The sequence below is a fragment of the Stylophora pistillata genome, chromosome 10, assembly GCF_964205215.1.
Source record: "Stylophora pistillata chromosome 10, jaStyPist1.2, whole genome shotgun sequence".
In the NCBI taxonomy this organism is placed as follows: Eukaryota; Metazoa; Cnidaria; class Anthozoa; order Scleractinia; family Pocilloporidae; genus Stylophora; species Stylophora pistillata.
Window position 1 is genome coordinate 3567048 of NC_142528.1, and position 24851 is coordinate 3591898.

At 38.9% G+C, this 24851-nt stretch overlaps 1 protein-coding gene across 7 annotated transcripts in view; it reads left to right on the forward strand.

Moving 5' to 3' along the window:
- The window catches only part of LOC111324766 (zinc finger ZZ-type and EF-hand domain-containing protein 1), a 42917-nt gene that overhangs the window by 14797 nt on the left and 3269 nt on the right, over window positions 1-24851 (forward strand). For 2 of the 7 annotated variants that reach the window (XM_088735641.1, XM_088735642.1), the window contains exons 19-82: window positions 165-263; window positions 421-512; window positions 665-726; window positions 1242-1346; window positions 1527-1592; window positions 3610-3652; window positions 3840-3962; window positions 4138-4233; window positions 4382-4429; window positions 4625-4695; window positions 4780-4912; window positions 4988-5099; window positions 5265-5443; window positions 5904-5969; window positions 6059-6227; window positions 6369-6490; window positions 6632-6754; window positions 7073-7174; window positions 7271-7338; window positions 7465-7546; window positions 8346-8429; window positions 8858-8969; window positions 9222-9349; window positions 9448-9542; window positions 9688-9809; window positions 9981-10060; window positions 10176-10266; window positions 10392-10468; window positions 10905-11003; window positions 11156-11253; window positions 11436-11544; window positions 11932-11987; window positions 12176-12304; window positions 12579-12645; window positions 12734-12797; window positions 13202-13359; window positions 13609-13750; window positions 14581-14632; window positions 15075-15188; window positions 15288-15331; window positions 15434-15565; window positions 15933-16034; window positions 16328-16848; window positions 17046-17128; window positions 17205-17283; window positions 17656-17789; window positions 18073-18199; window positions 18290-18343; window positions 18513-18644; window positions 18717-18828; window positions 18954-19024; window positions 19283-19402; window positions 20568-20807; window positions 20918-21027; window positions 21397-21453; window positions 21687-21861; window positions 21956-22051; window positions 22392-22565; window positions 23033-23176; window positions 23570-23622; window positions 23759-23874; window positions 23962-24049; window positions 24200-24259; window positions 24565-24681. In XM_088735641.1, coding sequence (XP_088591767.1) covers window positions 165-263; window positions 421-512; window positions 665-726; window positions 1242-1346; window positions 1527-1592; window positions 3610-3652; window positions 3840-3962; window positions 4138-4233; window positions 4382-4429; window positions 4625-4695; window positions 4780-4912; window positions 4988-5099; window positions 5265-5443; window positions 5904-5969; window positions 6059-6227; window positions 6369-6490; window positions 6632-6754; window positions 7073-7174; window positions 7271-7338; window positions 7465-7546; window positions 8346-8429; window positions 8858-8969; window positions 9222-9349; window positions 9448-9542; window positions 9688-9809; window positions 9981-10060; window positions 10176-10266; window positions 10392-10468; window positions 10905-11003; window positions 11156-11253; window positions 11436-11544; window positions 11932-11987; window positions 12176-12304; window positions 12579-12645; window positions 12734-12797; window positions 13202-13359; window positions 13609-13750; window positions 14581-14632; window positions 15075-15188; window positions 15288-15331; window positions 15434-15565; window positions 15933-16034; window positions 16328-16848; window positions 17046-17128; window positions 17205-17283; window positions 17656-17789; window positions 18073-18199; window positions 18290-18343; window positions 18513-18644; window positions 18717-18828; window positions 18954-19024; window positions 19283-19402; window positions 20568-20807; window positions 20918-21027; window positions 21397-21453; window positions 21687-21861; window positions 21956-22051; window positions 22392-22565; window positions 23033-23176; window positions 23570-23622; window positions 23759-23874; window positions 23962-24049; window positions 24200-24259; window positions 24565-24681 — 6979 coding nt within the window. The remainder of the gene's footprint in view (window positions 1-164; window positions 264-420; window positions 513-664; window positions 727-1241; window positions 1347-1526; window positions 1593-3609; window positions 3653-3839; window positions 3963-4137; window positions 4234-4381; window positions 4430-4624; window positions 4696-4779; window positions 4913-4987; window positions 5100-5264; window positions 5444-5903; window positions 5970-6058; window positions 6228-6368; window positions 6491-6631; window positions 6755-7072; window positions 7175-7270; window positions 7339-7464; window positions 7547-8345; window positions 8430-8857; window positions 8970-9221; window positions 9350-9447; window positions 9543-9687; window positions 9810-9980; window positions 10061-10175; window positions 10267-10391; window positions 10469-10904; window positions 11004-11155; window positions 11254-11435; window positions 11545-11931; window positions 11988-12175; window positions 12305-12578; window positions 12646-12733; window positions 12798-13201; window positions 13360-13608; window positions 13751-14580; window positions 14633-15074; window positions 15189-15287; window positions 15332-15433; window positions 15566-15932; window positions 16035-16327; window positions 16849-17045; window positions 17129-17204; window positions 17284-17655; window positions 17790-18072; window positions 18200-18289; window positions 18344-18512; window positions 18645-18716; window positions 18829-18953; window positions 19025-19282; window positions 19403-20567; window positions 20808-20917; window positions 21028-21396; window positions 21454-21686; window positions 21862-21955; window positions 22052-22391; window positions 22566-23032; window positions 23177-23569; window positions 23623-23758; window positions 23875-23961; window positions 24050-24199; window positions 24260-24564; window positions 24682-24851) is intronic. The other 5 variants (XM_088735643.1, XM_088735645.1, XM_088735646.1 and 2 more) reach the window with 3 other exon arrangements.

The following is a 24851-nucleotide window of genomic DNA, read 5'->3' on the forward strand; positions in this document are numbered from 1 at the left end:
AAACTATATCTCAAAGACCTCTAAAAACACAGGTTTCAAGTATCACATGTTACAGATTGACATTTATGCAAGAAAATATATTTGCCTTATTGGTACTTATAAATTTTACCTATTTTAAATTGTCTTATTTCTTGTAATTGTGCCATTGTGCTGACTTCCTTTAGGTGCAATTTTGAAGATGTCCTTGTCATCTTGTGATGGAGGTCACAAAGACAACCTCTCAAAACCAGAAAATGTTTTAACAGACAACTGGTCATCTGAAGGTACTTCGTCTTCTCTCTGCTTTCCAAGCTCATTGGCTCAAATGTTGTAGATACGTGTTTTAAAACATTTAATTGTGGAGACCAAGCCATTTAGTTCATCTCACTTATAACAGTGAGTATTCTTCCTAAAAGTAATATCTGTTTTTCTTTATCCAAGCTTACTTATCAGATACTGGAAAGACAAGAGTATCAATGATGTTTTCAAGTGCCTCATCAGTTCGTGTAAAATTAACAAGATTAATCATCAAGGTAGGCTACAAGTTAAAAAAATGAATACAGTGTATAACGTTTTTCACGTGTGAACCTTAATGCACCATGATACTGTTTAAAACCTTGCCTTGTAAAATTTAAGGGATGGACTGATGTGCTACAGCGTACAATGTGTATTTTTCCTTACACAGGTGTCCAAAGGAGCAATTGGACCTTCGCATGGCTTGATCTTTGTGCTGGATGATTTTAAAAGGTACATCAGTGTTAAAGAGGATTTGAAAGCTTTCTATTCCTAACAAGGGTTAACTGTATTGAAACCTGCAACTCAATCAATAAACAAGACAACATTTAAATAATTGGCGGGGAAATCACTTCATCTGGAATTGAGCTTTCCTACCCAGAAACACCAACTGTTTTACTGACAAAATCTTACAAGTGATCTTGTGACATATGCTCAAGAGTGATGAACTATCCAGCTTTCCAAAGCTCAATTGATTATAGTAGTGAAAAAAATTTTCTTTACTTTACTGTGTCATATTTGAAATGTCGCCATTACTCACAAATGGTACTTATAATCATTACAATATCATTCCAATTAAAGAAGTGAGGAAAAGAAGACTTGACAAATAAAAGCTAGTTATACATTGGGAAAACATAAGGCCTTTGATGGAGTCATTTTTGTGTTTTTCCTTTTTTGGGAGGGGAGGGCTCAATGTTGCCTGAAAGATAGTCCACACCAATGTAGTGATGGCACTTCTTTTGCTTCAGAAATGAAAAAGAGAAAGAAGTGGAAGAAGGAGGAGAGCATGAAACAGATGTACTAAGTAAATACAATGACTGGACCAAAGCTAAATATGCTGATTATGTTGCAAGGTCTGTTGGGATCTGAAAATTGTTCTACTACAGTACCTTACAAGTATCTTGTTTATGTACTCATTTCTTTGCTAATTGTTTCTTATTTTGAAGGTGTAAACTTATTTGTTAAATGTTTTGCTCATGACACCATAAAAATAAGATGAAATAAATGTACAAGCATTGTTGCTTTATTTATAGTTGCAAGGGCAAAGCAGAGTTTGATCCTGATGAACCAGTGGGATTTTTTGCCACTGAAGAGGACTGGTATGTCTGATTTTATGATTCTCTGAGCTACATGTACATGTACTATTGAGTTGACAGAACAAAGCAATCAAAGGACTCTTAAAGCCAGCTCACTCATGTAATGGTAATGGAAAATTTTCATTGTACTTGTTACTGCTGGTCATTGTAACCAGAGGAAAAAAAACAATTGTTACTGATAATATCTTAATGTGTATTTTTTTATGAATGAGCTCAATGGATAGAGCGCTGGACTGTTGTGCGGGAGGTCGAGGGTTCGAGCCCCGGCCGGACCAACACTCAAGGTCTTAAAATAATTGAGAAGAATTTGCTACCTTTCTATAACATCAAGAAATGGTTAGATATTCTAGTCTTCTCGGATAGGGATGAATAAATGGAGGTCCCGTCTCCTGCAGGGTTGGGGTAGGAGACCTTAATTTCCCACACTCGAGATTACTGTGCGATGGCCATGGGATGTCCTCCCCTGGGGTGGGATGGGTAGGAAGGTGAGATCGATAGACTGAAGCGGCTGCCAGAGGCGCCTGATATGCTGACGTCTGTTCTCAACCTTACACTGCACCCGTAATTCGGCCTCTGGACTGCAAGTGGTCAGATATAAACTATATTCATATTCATTATGATAATGTGAGTTAACTGTATTTAAATAATAAACTAGGGGGGGTAATGAGGGGGGATCATGGGCATGCTCAGAAATGCAATTTTGGGGGTATTGGGATAGGAAATTGGCCTTAATTTTTATGTCATTATAAATACACTTTATAGTGATTATTAGAGGGTGACCTCCCATTCAGAGCCTATTTTTCGGCTGACCTCCCTGTGCTTTGAAGCCCAAATGTTTTTGCATGCCCTTCCCACTCATCCCAGGACCCCCCCCCCCCCCCCCGCTTTTTAAAAAATGGCGCATCAACGGAAAAAAATTCAAGTTAACACAAGATAACTTGATTTCAAAATGAGATAAAAACATAAATAGCCAAATCCTAACTCTAACCCTTGTGTGACTTTCTTGGCCACTATTATTGATGTGTGTGTTATTTGATGAAGAGCTCCAAAGGAAAAGCACAATTATAAAGCACTGATTTACTTAGTATACTTACCAACACAGACTCAAATAAGCTCAGCATGAACGTGGTGGCGTGTGCAAAAAAACTGATAGAGGTCCCCCTAGTTGCGAACATTTCGGCTTCTCAATCCATTTGGGATTTTACGAAGTTGCCAAATTATTACTTGAAGTCAATTTATTTATTACACCATACAAAGATTATTGTATTCTTTGCACTTGTTTCTAACCACGTCAAGGTTTATCTGGACTTTGCTATTAAGGCTAAGCAGGGAGGGGTGATGAGGAACATCACAAATCATTTCTGGCCTGGTTCACTTCCCTATATGGTCGACAAAAAAAAAGTCTACAAAAAATTTCCACAACTTCTGTCCACATTTTGGCCCCTCACAATACTTCATTCATTATACAAACACATGAATGAGCTAAAAATCACTTATTTTACAGGCTGGCAGAAAGTTTGCTTTAAGTGTCTATTTATCTTTCATTTCAAAAGTGCGTAGTCTCATGTGGCACAAAAAAAAATTTTTGTCTTCCTTAAAGACTTCTTTGTGTGTTCTTTGGGAAAACATTTCATCAAAATAAGTATGCATGACATATTTAACAATTATTCCACGAGCGCACGTTGGATATGAGATGATAGATAGCCAACGAGGCGCGTACCGCCGAGTTGGCTATAATCATCTCATATCCAACAAATGCAAGAGGAATAATTGTTTTATTAAAAACACTACATTAAATTATTAAATTTTATTAAATCTTTAGCTCCCTTTCAATTTTAAGCTTATGCATATGCTTACCATATCGTAGTTTATGGTATATTGGCTTATATACCATAATGGCTAAGCCAATGAAGTCTTGAACTGCATTATCCAATGATCCAGTTTTTAATAATTCCTGTTAGATCATTGAGTTAATGAGGAAAACTGTAGATACTATAATTTATTTTCTTTTACTTCTCAGGGATGAGGTGGAAGTTCATGTAGATAGGATTGTGACTGGGAAGGTATTGTTGTTTGATCGTAAGCTTTTGATCTTCTCTCTGGATGCGTTAAATACTGTCTCAGGATAAAGACTGAAACAGTTTAACATATAAATTTCCTTTTAATGAATTGCAATAAATGGTGACCAGAACTATTTTTGAAGGCTTAGGCATTAATTTATTTTAAATTTGTTATTGTTGTTTGTTGCAGTATGTTGTCATCAAGTTTTTAGGAGCAAGGAAGGATAGTGCTGAAAGGATTGGAGTGTTGGGAGTCAACTTCTTTGGTTATGAAGTCAAACCTGACTGTCCACTGAATGATGAGCTGAATTTGGTAATACAAACATCCTTTTTGACTTCATTGTTATGGTTTGGTAATGAAGTTTTGGTGAGACTAACAGCTCTTCCAGCTAGTGAATAACTTCACTAGTGAGAGTACCATAATTGAATTAAATTTTTCTGTTTTATTTTCCTACTTAAGAGAAATTCTTTTTGATATTTTTCTCCAGAATGAAGTTGCCCCTTTACCTTCAAACAACACAGTGGAAGGTTCAACTTTGTTCATTAGAATCTTGTTATTTCTTGATGAAATGGCAAAGGACCAGGTAGACAACAGTAGATTAAAAACCTCATTATTTGTTGAATTGATTCTTGTGTTTCTTAACAGCTACTAGACAAGTATGCAAGAGTCACTATTAACAATTGAATTAAATTGAATGTGGTGTAATTTCTTTTGTATCTTGTATTCTACAGATTCATCTCAAATCACGACCCAAAAATCCTCCACTGTTTAAAGAGAAGGTATGCAGAATGATACAACTGTGGCTGTACAGTGAAACACTGCTCATATTATTTGATAGTGTGAGCAGTGATACAAATATCTGTAGGTCGTTGCAGTGATATGTAGAACTATAGTTGGTGATAAAATAGTTACCGATTAAATTCAGCTTCTAACAGGCTTAGACCCATGATTTTGTTTTGTCTGTAATGTTTCAGGAGGGTCAACTAGAGATGAGTAGCATGAGTCTTGAACTGGTCTGGGATGTTTACACACTTGTAACAAGCAGGTAGAGTACACTGCTAACAATATGCTTTGGAACAGCTGCAGATTGGACTGTATTAATAACATTACACATTGTGTCGTTTCACAGGGGTGCAAAGCACAAGAAGATTATAGTATCTTGCCTGCTGCTTCTTCGTTTGTTTTACCAAAGCCTCCCTTGCTTAAAGTCCACCCTCAGAGAACTGGCAGCTGACTCTTCTGATAAGGCAGCATTTGAAAAGGTGATGAACTGCATTACAATTCCATTCTCTCGCATGTAAATGTGGTTACAATGGATATTCTTTTCATTTTCTCAGCAACAAGAACTGTCTTCCAAAGTATTTGCGCACTTATGTGACGTTGTGGACGACAGCGAGGGGTACTACGATGAAAAGATTCATCAGATTTCAAAACTGATTATTTTAGAAGGTAACTCTATTGCTAACTCCCCAGAACAACTAGATACCACAACTGTCACTCTTTCTATTTCTAAACAGGTTTTTTAAACGGACTTAAGCTTAATTTCTTCGTAGAACTTCTCTCAGTTTGAAATCATGTTGATAAAAATATCACTCTATCTGTTCTTGAAAACAGGAGCAGAGATTTTCTTCCCAGACTCGAAAACAAGGCGGAGTCACCTGTTGTCCATGGTGGATCAAGTGATGGAGGAAAAAAAGGCGGCATCTCTGGGACTCACATTTGAGTCACTCTGTAGATTCTTCAGTAATAAAGATGCCAGTGGCCTTCTTGGACTTCCTGACATTGTGTCAGAGGTCAAATAATTCTCAGTCGTATTATTGTCAGTGTCTAACGAGCTGGATTAGTTTTGAGTTATGGTTACATAGAGAAGAATTAATCAGTAACAGCGATTGATAGCAAATCTTAAAGTTAAGAAGTTACGAGAAACTCTTTTAACTGAAAAAAGCCCCTGACTGATTTCAATCTTTTACGCTAAGGTTGAACTCAAAAGAAAAACGCGATCATAGGTGATAACGTGATTTGTAAATACAAGGAGAAGCAGTCATTACCAGCACTGATAAACTAGTTTGTATCTAAATGTGAAAGAACTTCTGCATTATTATACTAAATTACCCGTCTACCCAGAAGGAATATCTTAGATTGGACTGAAATTAGTTTTGGGTAGAAGCAGCACCAGTTTGCTAATATTTAGTTGTCCTGCTATACATGTAGGTGGTTTAAATGTTAACATACATTTTCTTCTGTCATATCTAGAAAGGGTTTGACTATGGACAAGTTCTTGCCGTCATGACAACGCTGTTGTCTGTGGCTTATCAAGAGGTGTGTTCAGATCTTATCTATGTAGTTTAATTTGTATTTCTTTCGTCTTGTTCCATTTACTTGCAACTTCTCTCGTATTTTGTATCCAGTGCCTGAACTACGTAACAGCAGCAGATGATGGAAACCAAAGTGACTCTACATCCAACCTTGTTCAGCTGTTGTGTGCAATGCAAAGAAGTCTGTTAACATGGTGCAGTACACAAATTAAATGTGGGAGTTCCTTTGGTCAGAATGTCGCCACTAAGCTTATAATAGAGTGTAAGTTTTACATACCAAGATTAATCGGGCGCATGTTGTGCACACTTTGATAAAATGGCTCCGAATTTAGTAAGATATTCAGGATTTGATGTGTTTGTGAAATTCTAATCTTGCATTACATTTTGTGTTTTGTTGTACTAGATGTTGGTATCCTGGCCAACAAGGTGTTCATGTCACTACAGGCTGTGAATGGCGCATCAGACCAACTGGTTGTAATAGACAGACTTGAACATTCGTATGTCTCTGCAGCCATGAGACAGCTGGTGAGTTTTACACGGATCTCCTACTGTCACTGTAGTCTTGGCATAAAGCTTCTGTAATTTAGGAATGGATTGTTTCGTTGTCATATTACATCAGATAACATTTGACTTCAGTAATTTAATTATTATTATATTTTGCTGTAGGTTCTTTTTCTTAATTTGTTTACAAACGTGGATGCCATATGTATGCCAGTACTAAAACATCTACAGCCAGTTTCTCTGGAGTTGAAGAAATGTTCAAACAAGTATCCACAACTGTTCTTCAAGGTAAGGATCTTTGAAACATCATACAGGTTAAAACGCCATAACATAGGCTATAGACTGGTTATGGACTGTGATTATTTTGTTTAAGTTGTAAATTGTTTGCTTCAAACCTTACTTCACGGAGATAAAAACAGCCTTATCATTGAAACCACATCAATTAAAACAGAAAAAAAAAAAAGAAATAGGTTTTCAACACAAACTGAGAGAAGCGCCAAACAATTCGTAAGTCAAACACTCTCGTAATTTTGAAAGACTCGATTCAGATTTCCGATACTTTATGTTTGGTCAGTGATCTTGATTATTCGAATTTGTTGATCTCAGATTGATTCTGAAGAATGGAACAAGACAGTGGGTCAGACAGTACTCAGAACATGGGAGGTGGAATCTGCACACAATTATGAAAATAACCAGGATGTTAAAATGGTAAACTTTATTATTAATAACACTTATCTAAAGTTCTTTCCTCTTGTTTTTCTTTGCCGCCTGACCTCAGTAGTACTTTTTCCTTACTTGTTTCAGGTCTTTAACTGTCCTGGCTGCTCAGAATTTACAGTTGACTTTGATCCGCGCTGTGAAACTGAAAGAAGGTTGGATTTTTTTAGCGCATTGGTTTGAATTTTGTGCAAGAAAATAGTGTTGTAGTTGCATTATAAACCTTTAGATTGAAGTTTTTCACTATACTGGGTTATGAGTTTCACTCCACTCTCTTTCAGATACGACTACTTGGAATTTACAGATTCAAATGGAAACAAGAAACGCTTTGATCAGAAGGTTGACACCGAGAAGTGGCCAAAAGTGAGTGGCAAGATCTCTACATATGGTGAACGATCCTCGCAGTAGATAGCGCTATTTAAGCAATAGCGAAAATCAGACCTGAAAAAAATCAGGCCTGTACGGGATTCGAACCACTGACCTCTGCGATACTAGTGCAGCGCTCTACCAATTGAGCTAACAAGCCAACTGGGAGCAGGCCGTTAAGTTGATTCGTAATAAACCCGTGAAAGTGATAAATCAGATACAAGTAAATATATGAAACTCATATATTTTGAACTGCGGTATTAGATACATATGGTGAACGATCCTCGCAGTGGATAGCGCTATTTAAGCGCTCACCATATATATCTAATACCGCAGTTCAAAATATATGAGTTTCATATATTTACTTGTATCTGATTTATCACTTTCACGGGTTTATTACGAATCAACTTAACGGCCTGCTTCCAGTTGGCTTGTTAGCTCAATTGGTAGAGCGCTGCACTAGTATCGCAGAGGTCAGTGGTTCGAATCCCGTACAGGCCTGATTTTTTTCAGGTCTGATTTTCGCTATTGCTTAAATAGCGCTATCTACTGCGAGGATCGTTCACCATATGTATCTAATACCGCAGTTCAAAATATATGAGTTTCATATATTTACTTGTATCTGAAGATCTCTTTTGTAGTTCTTTCTTTCCTTATCAGTCTTAGTTTGCGCATTTTCCATTTCTTTCCGTTCTTTTCTGCTTCAGATCTAAGTATTTTTTCCATTTTCTGATGTTTTAATTGTTCATCTCCGGTCTACTTATAATTCAAATATTGTGTTTTTTCGTTCTTGCAGAGCTATACATTCAAAGCCGGAAACCGCTTGCTTTTTAATTTTCATTCAGATGGCAGTAACAACGAATGGGGCTACAAATTCACGGTAATTAAAATCATAACAAATTCAATCCTCACCCCCCCTTCCCCCATCTCATAGTAATAAAAAGCCCCCCCTTCCCCCATCTCATAGTAACCAAAAGCCCCCCTTCCCCCATCTCATAGTGATCAAAAACCCCCCTTCCCCTCATCTCATAGCAATCAAAAGCCCCCCTTCCCCCATCTCATAGTAATCAAAAGGCCCCCCCTTCCCCATCTCATAGTAATCAAAAGCCCCCCATCTCACAGTAATCAAAAGCCCCCCTTCCCCCATCTCATAGTAATCAAAAGCCCCCCATCTCACAGTAATCAAAAGCCCCCCTTCCCCCATCTCATAGTAATCAAAAGCCCCCCTTCCTGCTTCTCATAGTAATCAAAAGCCCCTCATTCCCACCATCTCATAGTAATCAAAAGCAACGTGTTGAATTTCGCCAGGTAACTGCAAAAGGTTCACCAGATGTGGCTCTATCGTGGATTTTCGACCTGCAGCTTGGAATGGCTCGTCTGTTTGGTCAGCTGTGCAGTGCGGCCTTGGACAGTAGGAAAGGTAGACACAGATAAATCTATGATATGTTTATTACATTCCTAAAAACTCTTATCTCATCAAATTATTACAACCGGTAAAAATTTCAGTTAGAAAGCTGTTAAGTGTGGTCTGTGTATCAGGTGGATAATACTAAAGAGTACGTTAGAATGAGTATGCCGTTTCAATAAACTATCATCCTGTTACTGGAGGAAATATTTCCATTCCTAACTGTCTACGCTATGGTCATTTGACGGTGAAACTTGTCTTATTTAGCTTCCCCAACTCTATCGGGTGTTGACGACGAAGAAGAAACCAAGTTGCTACAAAGCGAAATTTGGACAACACTTTTCCGTGGTGGATATCTGACAGGCAAGCTGCAGAGATCTCTCTCTGGTCATCATGTGAGTCATTTTGTGTCTATATGTTGCTCACTGAATCTTCAATAGTCATTTCAGGTAACTGTACACGACGTTGCTGCTTTCGTGTGTTTATTTCACAGGCAACAACAGCTTCTTCAGTAGAGAATTGCGTCAACTCTTTTCTGCAAGGATTTGACAGTGGGGATAATGGAGCTATTGAAGAACTAATAAATAGGTTGGTTTGTGTTTAAATGTCTCGACAATTTGATAAATTGGACGTTTCAATCCGGTAAGTATGCCGTCTAGCTAGTAAAGGTCAATTTGCTCTTTGGTATCACCTTATTTTTGTCACTTTCATCCACGTCGAACATCTCGTTTAGGTGCCGTGAGAAGGCTCCTGGACCATTTATCGGAGGTCCCCTTGTGGACCAGGCCGTCAAATCTGCTTTTGCTGCCCTTATTTGGCACTCGCAGGAGTTAAGGGACCAGATAGTTCTGTTTGGTAAGTATAGAAATGAATGGTAAGTTATTTACAATCCAGCCCTTTTAAACATAGAGTTAACACTACATGTTTCAGTTTTAAAGCTATCTTCAAAGCGGTTTTTTGTTTTCAAACCACAGTGCACACAAACTCTTCGCGCAGTTACCTATTTGGAATATTTTAAATTTTCAGCCAACAACACCCCTCCAGAATCTGTCCCAGAGGGCGTTCAAGAAGCTTATGTAACTGCTGAGTCTCTTAGGCGAGGCTTGGTAAGTCTATGTTGGTTTTTTTTAATGCAATATTTTGTCTTAAAGGATACTGCTGTATGCTGTTCACCTCTGTTACAGTTCTTAATCCCCCACTGTCGTCCTATTTTGTTGTAAGGTGGATCGTCGCCAGCGTTTGATTCTACAGGCAGAAGAGGAATCTAGTCAGGACAGCAAGTCCCCTCAAAAAATCAATCCTGACTCACAGGGTATGTCAGGGTGTCTACATTGCTGTGAATCATTTTCAACTCTATGTTTATGTTTAGTGAATATCACCTCCTGTACATAATGACAAGCTTCTCTGTATTTATTGATGTTTCTTGTATTGTTTCAGTGATTGCATGCAAAGAAAAGGCGCAGTTTCTTCTCAAGTTTGCAGGGCTACAGAGAATCACTGACAAAACCTGCGAGGTACAAGAACTGATCGCCATACAATTCTTAGTTCCTGCAAATAAACGTTTTAACGGGTAATCTCTGATGCGAAAGTGTAGTGCGATCGTCCGGGTGAATGTGGTCCTGAGAAGGACTCCACTCACCACCGACAACAGTCCTTCTCAGAACTACAATCACCCGGACAATCGCACTACACTTTCATATGTTGCCCCCGGGTTCAAACCATTTACTCAATCTCTGATGCGTTGAAATCATTTAATAAACTCGTTCATACAGTGCAGTTTACCACCTGGCAAGTTTTGGCCACTCTTTCGTGAGAAGGAACAATCAACTTTTCTCGAAACTGTTTAACAGGCAAAATTCTTTACATTCTGTTACAACTTCACAATTTTCGGTCTTTTGTTTTGGGAGATCTTGGTTTTCATCATGCGAGGGTTTTATGACACTTCCGCAGGGAAGAGAAAACCGACGATCCAAGTGGCTCAACAGAAAATCGTCATGGCAGAGAGCATCTAGCGAGCACAGTGGGAGCATACTGTCAGGACCTCGACAGGTGAGAAATCTGAACAGTCTGTTAAATAATTGAATCAGCTTACCATATATGTTAAGATTCCGTTTTCTTTGCGTTAACTAAGGTTATTTACGCCATGGAACCTTTCCGTGGCGCCACAAAGCGTGAACCAGAAGTATTTTTGTTTCCGACAGAGAACACTGTCCATTGAAGAGATAAAGACGATCGACAAGCATCCAGCGTTCAAACTTATCCTCGACTTTGTTACAAATGATTCCTGTTCTCATGAGAGGTATGTTGATGGCATTTGGGTCAGCTGATGCTGTACATTTATTTATATTTCCCAAGACTTTACAGAACTTTCAAACAGGTTTTGTTGTGTTCATCTCTGGTTGCTACCTGAGCGCTAACACGTAGAGCTGCGCTGGTTTTTTTTCGATTTATTGTCACCTTATTATTTCTTTTCTGTTGAAGAATCCAAGCCTTACTGGAGCAGAGGGTGAAACATGCAAACAAAGTGGCCGACATTTACCTCTTCGCTGCCGATTTTCTTCGTATTTCTTCGGAAACAGACCTTGTCCAGGTGAAAAAAGAAAGAAACACTGCTTTTGTCAGCCTATCCCATGTCTGTTTTCCTGGAACACCCCTTAGCCATGAAGCCTGAGGTTTTTTTTTTTTTCAACCGACGGAAAGGCTGATCGTGAATCTCAGGTCATCTGTGAAGGCTTCAAAATTTATGTATAGACCAAAACGATTGACTGAAATAATTTATATACATAGTTATCAGATGTGTACCTTGGCACGGCCTGGTTTGAACTTGTCACATATAGTAGTGGACACTCTACATGGCTTTAAACAAAGATGTTAAAATTCATTTCAGCTGATTTTCACTTTATAGTAGCTGCATTATTTTAAAACAAAACTCTTTATTTTCGAGCTACCTGAATTGTATTTTTTTAATCCCATGCAGGCCCCGGCCGTACTCTTCTTGCAGCAGTTCCTTGCTTCTCAAAAGTTCTTTCCGAGGTAACACTCACCTTTTCGATTTAGACCTTGACGAAAATAGGCTATACGCTGTAAAAACACGACCTCACACGACCTCTTTAGCTACATTACAAAGTGACATCGCACTCTTTTATGTTCTCATTAACACTCGATACCTAACGCTCAAAGCAAGCAAATTGTAGTAAAGTCTTTTGTTATTTTTTTTGTAGACACTATGCGGATAATCTTGATGGCTGTGGGTTACATCTAGAAAATAAAGTACGCCGAGCGTACTATGCACTGGTTAGAAGATGTCTGGAGGGAGTTAAGTCTTATCATTCACAGGCTTCAATTCGCAGGTATGATCGCCAAACTTACAAAGGAATTTAAAGGCGCTATAACCGAGTCAAGATAGACTGTAAAAGGAGCCGAGGGAACAGCAAATGGGCTTCCCTGACGGTAGTCTTTTAAATCTGTCTCTTCATTGATTTAAGTTACACCGGGTGTGAACCGTTTGCCTTTCATTATTTTTTTTTCCTTTTCTCTTTCGTAAAGAGCTGCGATGTAAAAAACGCTCAAAGAAACTGATTTTCGTGATAAAATGTTCTTTTTTTGTGTTGTGTCTCATTTCAGACCGAGTTCTGCTGCGTTTGAATGTCTCCGAGCTTTTGTTCTCCATCTTCTTGATACTGACTGGAAGGTTTGTGATAGTTTATTTTTATATGTCTGCGATCTTACTAGTGTTTCTTGAAGTTCTTATGTTGTTCTTTTTTGTGTTTGCTTGCCAGGGTTACGATTACACTTTTATTCTCGATGTTCACCTTCCTGAGTTCCTTCTGGACACCGCAAAAGGCGAGTTGCGATCACTTTGTACATGTTCAAGATTCTGCCATTAACTTTGTGACTCGTTTAAATAGAAGCTGATCAACGCTTTTAACGAGGGCTGAAGTATTTCTTGAGAAACGTAATATATATTTGAATGGTAAACTCTGATTGTATGCAGACGATATTATATAATCTTACACAGGTTTTCGACGATGGATCTGAACTTTTTGCGAAGGCCAATCGAACGTTGACAAACTTTCTCATTTATTTATTTATTTATTTGTTTATTTTATTTTCGAAGCTCCACATTGCTAAACATAGTGCGACTTCGTTTTTAATTGATTAACTGTTGTAGAAAATTATGGTACCGGTTTTTTCTTTGTTTTTCATCGTGTTGTGCGTGTAACATGTGTTCTAAAATCATTGTTTAGCGACCGTATTGGAACCCAAACAGGATGTGAAGGATAGGAATGAACAGCAAGAACTGGATCATTATGAAGAAGGAAATGGCTGGCTGCTAGAGGCTAAACGAGACATGTCTTGGTTTTCTCGTCTTCAGAATGAAGCACAGACAGACCAGGAACGACGGGTTAGTGTACTGTGAAAAGCACCAAACAAAATCCCCGTATAACTACATTTATTTTGCCACTGTGACGTCATTTTCTGTGCTTGTTTCGTTTTCAGTTTCTTAATTTCTAGCTTTCTTGGGTGGTTGGTTTTTCCTCTTTTTTTTGCAAAGTAGTTAGTTTTCTTAAATGTCCATAAGAAAGTGTCCAGACCCGCAGAGTGTTCATTAGTAGTAACCGTAAAATTCCCTTTATTTTTTTTTTTTTCTCAGAGAATGCATCTATTTGTGGCACGGTTTTCGGATATTCTTGATGTGTCAATAACCTGTGATGGCTGTGACATCACCCTATCGGGCAGGAGATACCGCTGTCTTAACTGCATGGATGTTGACTTGTGTAATACGTGTTACCTTAGTAAGTGAATATTGGACTTCATGTAATAACTTTTGCTTTGTAACACGCAGGTATAAGATACTCTTCAAGCGGTGAACTTGTGCCTTCTGAAGCTAGAGTAACTTATTTGGTTTTCCACCGTAACGATTACAAAAGCTGACGTTTCGAGCGTTAGCCCTTCGTCGGAGCGAATGGCGAAGGGCCAATGCTCGAAACGTCAGCTTTTGTAATCGTTACGGTGGCCAATTTACCATTTCAGCTTTGTTGATATATCCAAATTATTTCGTTACCCCCACCGACGCAGCCCCAAACAGTTTCTTACGAACCAACTTAACGGCCTGCTCCCAGTTGGCTTGTTAGCTCAATTGGTAGAGCGCTGCACTAGTATCGCAGAGGTCAGTGGTTCGAGTCCCGTACAGGCCTGATTTTTTTCGGGTCTGATTTTCGCTATTACATAAATAGCGCTATCTACTGCGAGGATCGTGCATCATACGTATCTAATACCGCAGTTCAAAATATATGAACTTCATATATTTATTCTATCTCATTTATCACTTTCACGGGTTTATTACGAACCAACTTAACGGCCTGCTCCCAGTTGGCTTGTTAGCTCAATTGGTAGAGCGCTGCACTAGTATCGCAGAGGTCAGTGGTTCGAGTCCCGTACAGGCCTGATATTTTTTAGGTCGGATTTTCGCTATTACATAAATAGCGCTATCTACTGCGAGGATCGTGCATCATACCTATCAGCCTTTATTATTTAGTTTCTGTTGCGAGGGAAGTCGGATTCTTGTCAACAAAGTAATTCTGTAATTCTTCCTTTAAGTTAATCTTTATGTTGTATTACCCAGGTGGGGTGAAGCCCGAAGGTCACACAGACTCTCATGATGTTATTGATATGAGGTTGGTGATCATTACATGAACGTATTATCGGCACAAGAAAGCCATTTACAAATAGAGGAAGTATTTTGCTAAATCTATATTGCAAAGTTATACTTCATGCATCTATTCCTTCGACATTTCGTGCAGCCTCTTGGCATACGCTTCCCAATTCATAATGCTTCGAATAAATATCGATCTAAGGCGAAATGATTCTCAGTGTTATTTGAGTGTTAATTCGGTATGTTTATTGTTGTGTTTTGTTTTGTTTGTTTGTTTGTTTTTTTGCACGTCGTTCGTGACAGCTATTTAGTAACGAACCAATGAGGAGTTGGGCTGACTTTTTACGCGAGAGGGCTCAGCTAAGACAGTATTTTCTACTAAAAATTGCCATTGCACTTTAAGTTTAACAATGCAGTAATGACAAGCCTGCAGGCTGAAATTGTGGTAATCTTTAATTATTCAGATACAAGTGTGACGAGTGTCAGAGTTTTATCGTTGGAACACGGTTCCACTGCAATGAATGCTCAGACTTTGATTTATGTTTTGGTTGTCATTCATTTGGCAAGTTCCCAACAAGGTAAACTCATTCGTTACTTTGCAACTTATTGTGTGTTCTACCAAAGTAGAGCTGATAATCATGTCCGCTGACCAAAATGCTCACTATGTTTTCTCCCAGACACTCTGCGACCCACAAAATGACCAAATTTCCACTTAAGACAGGTGAGGCAGACGTTTTCACGTTTGAAAACTTTCAATGCAAACAATCTGGTGGGAATGTGTTTAATTTTTGTGAGTAATGTAGAATGATTTAACTTTTTCAAGGTTCACTTCCAGACACGAGTACAAACGACCCAGCGAGCCGTGTACAGTTGTACACTCATCATCACGCTTGGCTACTGTTTACTTCCTTGGCTCTTACTTTGGCAAATTTTATTAATGAGCCAAACAAATCTGGTAAATATTTCTCTGTACATCATTCTGTAATAAGTTGTCCTTTCTTTTTCGGAGTTTGCCACTCGCTAGTATTTGACCTTACTTCCACCGCATGTTTGCGAGGCTCGTGTCACACGTACAACGTCCAATAATAAGATGGAGTTGGGTTTTGTGAGAAGGTATCCCGTCTGAACGTCTGTTTGCAAGAAGTATATGATGCAACATGTACAGTTCCTTTCTTTCCGTCCCGTGATCCACCATGGCTATTCTTGATCATGAATTTTGTAGTTAAAGATGCCATTTTTTTAAGTTTTATGAAGGAGGTAAACAGGGGAAAGAAATATTTCTGTTTTGTTGACTTGTTGTTGATTTGGTTTTATTTTGTAAGTTGTGAGTTTAGATTATCTCCGTACCGCTGGCCATCTCCACATGGACTGTCTGTCTTTGGTGACTAAGTGCCTAGGCCACGCTTGTTTTAAAGCGCAAACCGGTATGTGAATGATTTATCAAACATATCCAACAACCCTTGGTAATGTGGCCTCTCCAGCAAACCTCTCCTTGTCACGTTCGAACAAATCTCACCTTGGTTCATTTGATCTTCTGTTCAAACACTCGCAAGACAAAAAACAAAAGGAACGTATTTCACGGCAATTCGTTTTAAGTCACTTCACTCCAGCTAAACTGTAGGAAAATTCTTGTTACACCAGTCTGTTTTGTTGTAGCTCTGTGTCCACCACTGCTCTTCTCTTGTAGTGTGACATTTACTTTGTTTTGATCTTGTAGGCGAGGATGGCACGGAATGTGGGGCATCCTCTGGTAAAGAAGTTGTTACTGTTGGGGCAGCTCATGAGTCAATTCCAGAAGGAGCGAGTACACATGACGTTGAAGGAGCGGCGACCATAGATACGACTGCTGTAGCTGCCGCCGTAGCTACTGCTGTATCTGCTGATGCCGTTGTTAAGACGATAGATAAGGAGGCCCGTCAATCATCAGGAGATGAACCTCACGAAACTGAAGCCAAAGAAACTGAAGCCAAAGATGATAAGGATACGGCTGCTGGAGTGGAAGGAAAGGTTCTAACAGAAGGAATTTCTGAGGTGGACGCAAACACAGCGGAAGGCGATGGGACAAATGAAGCCGTAGTGAAAAACGAAGAGCCCTCATCTGAGAATAAAGCGGAAGGATCTGCTTCACAGCAAGATGGAAAAACACAAGGTCCTGAAGACATCGAAACACTGTTTGCCAGCAAAACGCATGAAAGACTTTTAGGACTTCTTGGAGCTGTTCTTCCGCAGGATTCAAAGGTGCATACATGATGTTATCTTTATTGGGTTGTATTCTCAGAGGAGGGAACTAGCTGCTAACAGTCGGATTTTATTTAACTCGTTAATTAAGGAATGCTTCTTAATTGTTATATTTGCATGAGCGTTTAATAATCAGTTACCTTCTTCTAGTTTAACAGTGTATCGTTATTCCTGCTGTCTATTTTTCCTCACTATAGATCAATCGCTGGACATCCTATTGCTGTGGAGTTGAAGGGTTTATATCGGACAAATTTCTTCCAACTTTGTTTAAGATTATCAGGTATGAACCATTTTTCATTCTTTTTTAAGAGGAGATTGAGAAAGTTATGCTAAAGTTGTGTTACTTTTTTGTGCAGGGACGCACAATGTGACGACAAAACTAAAGCTCTTGCTCTTGGAATTCTCGGCAAGTTTCTGCAGTGCACCAGCCCTATGGTGAGTGTTGTTTCATTTTGTTTGTTTTGAGGCTTCGTTTCCGTGTTGCCATGATTGCAGTGTGCATCACCACCAAACAAGCATTCTTTTCGTTGTAAGTAAATTATTTTAGATACCTTCCCGAAGAAGTTTAACACAAAACGGAAACAAAGCTTGGCAATTTTTTTTCTTTTTGGCTACAATCCAACTGAAAAGTAGATGCTGTTCAAATCTTCAAGGTTACAACAGCATCTACCCTTCTGTCTAATTGTATTTTTTACTGGTGTGACTTTGGCAATGTGTTTTATCTTAGTGATTCTGAGCTCTGTGATATCCATAATTCGACAATCTCCATTACTGACTCAATTATTTCTTACTGTGGTGATGATTCAGGTGTCTGATCGTGGTGTGTCGCTCTTTTACACTTTACCTGTCAAGACGGAAAGTGAGATCAGCAGTGAAGAGAGATCATCAGGAAACACCAGTGTTGAGTTCCTCTTTCAGCTTGGAGCAGAGTACTTAGCGAGGTTGGTATTCATGACCATTTTGAGGTACCAAAATAAAAACCGCAATCACAAAGTCATAAATATATAGGAACGTTCTCTTTAACTGCTATTTTCTTTCAAGGCTAAACAAGAGAATTAATTAAAATTCTGATTGGTTTTGTTCTACGCTTACCTCAGAGCTTCGAAATGAAAAATGTTCAATCTTTGGCGAACTCGCTTTGTAATTGTTTTGACCTTTGGATATAACGAAAGAAGCGAAGAAAATCAAATTGATCCCTTTATTTGTTCGGTTGGTTTGTTGCAGATCTGATCTTAATGCGTCCTCATGTATGGCATCCACCTTACAACAATTGGCTAGTTCATCTCAGTGGCAGCCAAGTATAGCGGACTATGTCGGAATGTGTCTGGAGCGTTTGGCTCAACAAGCTGAGGTAAAAAGATTCCAAAGTTTTCGACCCTCAAGTATTGTGGCATTTTTAGAATCTGCTGATTTTCAAGTTATCCTACTTAATTCTTTGCAGAATGTAGACTTAAGCGCATTGTTTGGCCTGCTTGTCTTCGCAAGATTTCCTGATGTAAGTAAACCTTACCTAAAGGGCAATAAGGTTGGTACAATAAGTAAAACACTTATATCAAGAACAGATGAGAAGTGACTGTCAGAGGTGAAGCGCGATACGGGATCGCCTGGCCTCTTCAGCGTATTCCTTATTTTATCATTATTATTATTTTTTATTGTTATTTCAGTTTGTTCGTATGGGGTCAGTGGTTGAAATGAAGGATCCCAGTGGAGAGAAGCGGAGAGCTGTTGTATTTAAATATTACCTTGATAAAGGAAGTGTTACAATCATTGATGTCAAATCACGGAAGAGAAAAACGGTAAGAAACTTATCTTACTTGTTCTCGTACCAAACACTTCTATTTAACACATAAAATTGTGTTCATTAACAGGTCAAGGAGCACCTTCTAGAGGAATCTTCTTCTCTGAGTGAAACTTTCAAGACTTCAAGATTTCCTGTTCTTCTGGACATTGTCGTAAAAATTTTTCATCTTCTTAGAGATAGTAAGTCCGTAAACCCTCAGATGTAAGTGCTATTTAGGTTGAGTGCTGTGGTTAGCGCTGCATTTGTTGAAGCCAATTTTAACGAAGGAACCTTCCATTCAAAAGAGTTTGTTTGTTTTAAACAGAAAAAACCGTTCCAGTGGAGAGAATGTGGGTTTTATTTCTCGGACTGAAGGGTCTGCTTGGTAACATTAAGGTATTCAGATATTTAACAAATTTTTAATTTGAGCTAAATGGATGTGAAGGAACGTTCTCACCCAAGCCCTCGAGTAATGTGAGGCGCATTAGCCAGAGAAAAAGAAGTGTCTCTGCTACAAACAACCTTAGTTTGTGAAGTGTTTATTATTTTAATTTAAAGAAGCACCATTTATAGCTTGATTAGGACCCGCTTGTGAAAGCATCGAAAACACCAGTGTTACCGTTTAAGTGTAAAAACTGTTACATAATTTTCCAGGCAAATTCAAGTTTAAGCCTGAATTCAGAGATGGTGTCTAGTGGTATTGTTCCTTTGCTTGTGAACATCGCCTGTCAGGGAACGACATTCAGCAGTCAGTGGATTTTGCGAGATTTGGAGGCGAGTATAGCCGTTCGCAACGACCATTTCTTCTGTGCATTGTACTATAAATTACTAAGACGATTCTCTCCATCTTTAAAGCACAATGGACCAATTATTTGAACGAAGTTTACACAGCGTTTACGAAAGTCGTTGTGTAACGATTGTTTAAAACGTAAAAACCGATTATTTTAACCCTGCTTCACCTTAAGGGTGTTTGGATCACGGCTTAACACTTACTGGAGAACTGTAGCGTGTTAGAGCTACCCATTGGTTAGTTAACGCTGTTTACTGGGGGAGGTTTTTCTTCTCCCCCAAAAACTGAATTCCACTTCCACCTGATAACAGAGGACGTGTAACCACCTCCCTAGTGGGCTGAGTGCTGTGCGCGTGCGCATATAGTTCATGTTTTCATGACCAGTAGAATAGACTATTGTAACAGTCTACTATATGGCCTCCCAAATTCACATATCATGAAACTCCAACGGATACAGAATGCCACTGCTCGGTTGGTCACTGGATCACCAAGATACTGCCATGTTACGCCATTGCTTTTCCATCTACATTGGTTCCTGATTAGTTACCGTATAAAGTTTAAGATTTTACTTTTGACATTTAAGTGCTTATATGGTCTAGCTACTAATTATTTGATTGATTTAATTAGCATCAAAAAGCAATCCATGTACTCTCCTAGGTCGAACGAGTCTTTATTACTCGAATTATCTAGCACCAAGATCCATCCAACCCTTAGCGACCGTGCCTTCCAGTCAGCTGCACTTGATCACTGGAATGCATTACCTTCCACAATTCGCAACATAAAGACATTGGACACTTTCAAGACTGCTGTCAAAACCCATTTTTTTTCATTTAGCTTTCAAATAGGTTTAACTAGTTTTTACTAGGTAATTGTTCCCTTAGTTCTTATATTTTTGGTTACTTTTAACATAACTTTACCTTACGATATTGTGAAGCGCGACTGAATATATCCACATATAGGTCTGCGCTATGTAAATGTAAATTATTATGTTATTATTATTATTATTATTATTATTGTTATTATATATCTCTACGATTTATCTATTTTGTTATCATTATTATTCATTTTCATGGTGAAGATCTGTTGAACGAAACCAGCCGTTTGGGTACGGAATTCTAATCCAATTGCCATTTGTTGTCATTAAAACAGGTATTGTCTCTCAAATTATACAAGTCAGAGCAATTTACTGCACCAACTGCATCTAAACCGGCTGAAAAAGATGAAAGGAAAACGACATCGAAAACTTCACAGGAAGCTGAACCAACAATAAATGATACTTCTACAACTAAAGAAACAACAGAGACAAGTAATTCAGAGAAAGAAGAAGAAGAAGAAGGCGGAGGTGACCCGTTGGAAGGACTGGATGATATCACCAAGACATGCTTTGAGGTTTGTATTGTACTAAGGCTGATACAGAAGTCTTGACTCGCTTATTTTAATGATACTTCATAATTTTTTGTATTTAATTATCGATGTGAACTTTCCTCCACCTTCTTTAGACTATCTACGAGGCGATGAATGTTCCTTGCTCCGTACTTAGAGCCATCTATGAGAATGTGTCACATGATCAAAGTCGACTGGTGGAAGAAGTGCAGAGGGGGTCAGTAACGTAAATAAACAAAACACTCTTCAAATACTAACTGCTAATATTCATTGCATGAGATATCTAACAATCTGATTTTCCCTTTTTGGTGTGAAATTTCCCTCTCTTTCGCTCTTCTTATCCTTTTATGTCAAAACATACACACCCAGAATTTACATGCGATTAAGAACTTGGCTAAGGAAAGCCTAGAAATGCACGTTAAGCTGGTTATCGTATCTGGTGAAGCTGGTTAGTAGATTGGCTCCGCTCGAAAGATGAGGAGTGTTTTGTAACGGTTCGGAAAGAATTGCTTACCCGATCGGAATGTCTCGTGACGCTTGGCATGACGGGAGGACTGATTGAGAATATTGCCATGTTGTTTTTGAAATATTTCAGGTTTGATGGTGCAGGTTTTCAAGTCTCGGACGAGGTCAGAGAACAAGCTAAGAAGTGGTAAGCAATTTTAAATCATTTTTCTCGTTTTACACATTTGGACCGAAGTTTCAGGCAGTTACTTGCTTGGTTTGTTTGTTTATTTGTTTGTTTATTTGTCTGTGTGTACTTTGGTTGGCAAAAATGTAAATTGCCAGATTTGTTTGAAATCTTTCAGCACGAAACCAGTCTGTAGGTAGCTGTGCAAATGTATTGTTTTCTTTTCCTTTCTGAAGTTTTACTTCTCTCATCAGGGAAGCCGTCCAAAAGAAACTTGAAGCCAGTTTGGCACCAGGCCCTGTTGTTGACGTTGGAGTTGTCCGTTATACGACCAGTGAGATATTACCAAAGAATGTTCAGGCCAAAGCTGAACAAAGCGAAGCGGCTCAAAAGCTGATTCCTTCGCTTAGTGATGCAGAAATTGAAGAGGTAAGCATTATGGCGTCAGGAGATGAAGGTGTTTCACACGATAAAAGAAACTAAATGCAAAGAAATTTTTGTTTTGTATCTTTGATTCTTTTAGACGCGTGAGAAGCAAGCTCGCACCAAATCAGCTGAGCTGCTAAAGAAGGAACTCGAAAGTGAAGAAAACTTGGGAAGTACAGAGTATCTTACCAAAGTAAGGGCGTGCCCCTGCCATTTTGCTTTATTACTGATACTGCAGCTTGCCTTAACGGCTTCTTAATTTGTAAACAGTGATAATAACAAATGTAAACTTGAAGAACCTGAAAGTGTTTAATTCGTCACACAATCTCACATATTTGATGCAAAAGCGTCCATCCAGTTTATTGCTTCCAGTCCCTTTTCAGAGATTATGTGACTACAATAAGGTTACGCAATCTCAAATCTAATCACAACATTTTTAACGAACCGTAATGAACGTAAACGTGTGGCTACTTACATATATTTGGTTATACTTTGAATTGTGATCCAGACATCTGCTTTTATTCCTGATGTAGGTTAATCTTGCTTTGTCAGTGATCTACTCGCGGCATTTGATCGCCATTTTGTTGGGACAGTGGCCTCAGGGTCACCTGATCACATCTGAGCTGATGGACAACAGCGACGAAGTCCAGTTCATTGGTTTGCTGGACATATTGCAGAGACTGGAGAGTAAAGAACTATTTGAAAAGGTGTGAGATCCGCTTATTCACTAATTTAACAATTGCAATTCCTTACTTACGATACACATTTTTTTCCAAAAGAAATGAAGGCCTTCTGTGTCTCATCGTGACTTGAAATCTTTGCGAATTTTATGCGAAGTCATAATCCCCAAACCTCATGGAACAATTTATTTTGAAATACTTTCTCTTTCATTAACGACGCAATGTTAGGGTAATTCCGAGTCTTAAATTTCCTGACTAAAAATCAGACATTGGAATGCTTTTTTTTTTTCCGCGGGCATTGTACATTCCTCCTAAAACTCCATTCCACACTATTCCCCCGCCCTCCCTTCCAGGAAATCCTTTACTGGTCCAAGCCGTACCTGTGAAGAACCACCTTCCAAAGCACCCCTGTTGAACTCCCTTCCACCCTGCTGCATGTCGCACCCTTCAACCTACCCACCAATTGTTAAACAACTCTGTATCTGTTCTGTCAGGTGGTGAGTTCGGTCGTACGGTGTGGAGATCCTAAACTGGTTCATCCGTTGTCTCTTGCTGCCGCTCACTGCATGGGTGAAGTGACGCTGTCAACTGAAACCAGAGAGTCCGAACATAAGTATCCTAATGATACCAGGGACGAGGTGTGACTCCACACTCAACGTTTTGGATTGGACCATAAAAACTGACAAATATTTTTTTATATTATCTTGACAGGAAAAACTTCTTGTATCCCCAAGAAACTTTTTATGGACATCATCTTAAATTAAGATAAAACTTAGCCTAGTTCAACATTATACAGATGTAAGGAAATGATGAACGTTTTTGTTGCCCCTTATGTTTGTTATTTTACGCGCTTTTTCCACGTTCTACTAGACTTTGCATAGTTTGGGGAGACCCTAACATAGTCTGCTGGTGTGTAAGCTCTTTGCTAATCCCATAATTGACTCAACGTCTCGGACACTTTTGTATCTTCGCGTTTCTCCCGCCTATAAGCAAAGGTGAGTAACAACTACCCCGTCTTATTCCATATACAGGGCAAAGTACACATTCCTGGGGCTGCTACACTCTTTGTTAAGTTTGATCCAAGGTATGTTACCATAGTTTGTTTCTCTTTAACTTTTCAGTGGTTAATGCTTCGTCAAATCTAAATCTAACATTGCGCAATCATCAAATTGTCAAAGAAATTTGTCATTCCTGTCCTGGCATCTTTCTTGCCTTTTCAGATGTTCCACTGAGGATGGATGCGATGAACTGCGGATTGCATCCTCACCTGATTATGAACAAAACAAACATGTGTTTTCTGGCCCCAGCAGTCGATGGATCGATTTAGAAATACCAGGTCTGTAAAGCATCACAGACCAGACATAGATGATCTGGCCCTGAACATGAGGAATAAATACATTTTAAAAACTATGTTTTGTTTCAGGTGACACTTTGTATTACATATTCACTTCAGACAGCAGCACCAACGACTGGGGCTGGAAATTTGTAGTTACTGGCGGCCAACTGGGCAGGTAACGACACTGACGCACTGCAAAACAAAAGAAATGTATCTGTTCTATAGCATTATCCGGCCATTGATTGACTTGACAAAATCGTTTCCTTCGCCAATACCTTGAGGTTATACATATCTCTGAACTTACGAGTTGTCTTTTTCATTTTAGATTTAAGACTGGCTTTACAATGCTAAATGCAATGCTGTCACTGGATAACAAAGTTGCCAGGTATCTCCTAATGAGCCAAGTTTGAGTCAACCAGCGGGCCGCGTTTGTGCTTTCATCTCTCTCCTCCCCCTTATCAATATGGAGATTACTCTTCGTTTCGAAACTGACGTTGAACTGGTCAAAATAAGATCTGACTTGGTAAAAAGAGTGGGATACTTCTCAGAAACGTCCACATCGGAGAGAAATTTCCAAATAAAGCAAACTAATTTTGATTTTAATTTTAAGTTTAATTTTAGAATGTTGTTAATTTTGAAATCAGTGGGTTAAATCTCTGTCGCTGACCAGCTGATTTTGGTTAATTCCAGGTCCTTGCCTCTTAAGAAGTTGTGGGTTTGGCTGGTATCAGTAGCCTGCTGTCAGACTGGTCAGCAGCGTCTCATGGCTACTGGCTTACTGCTGAGACTACTGTTAGTTGTGTCAGGGTAAGATATGTAGGAGAGATCGGTTTTTCCACACAGAATGACTTGAACTGATTTAACGGAACAGTTGATACATTGATTTCCCCTTGAACGCTCCTTTGGGAAGTTGAAAAACGAAACTCTTTCGCCTTTTCCCGACTTGTAACCTCTCTGAGTGCAACCAACAACGCAGC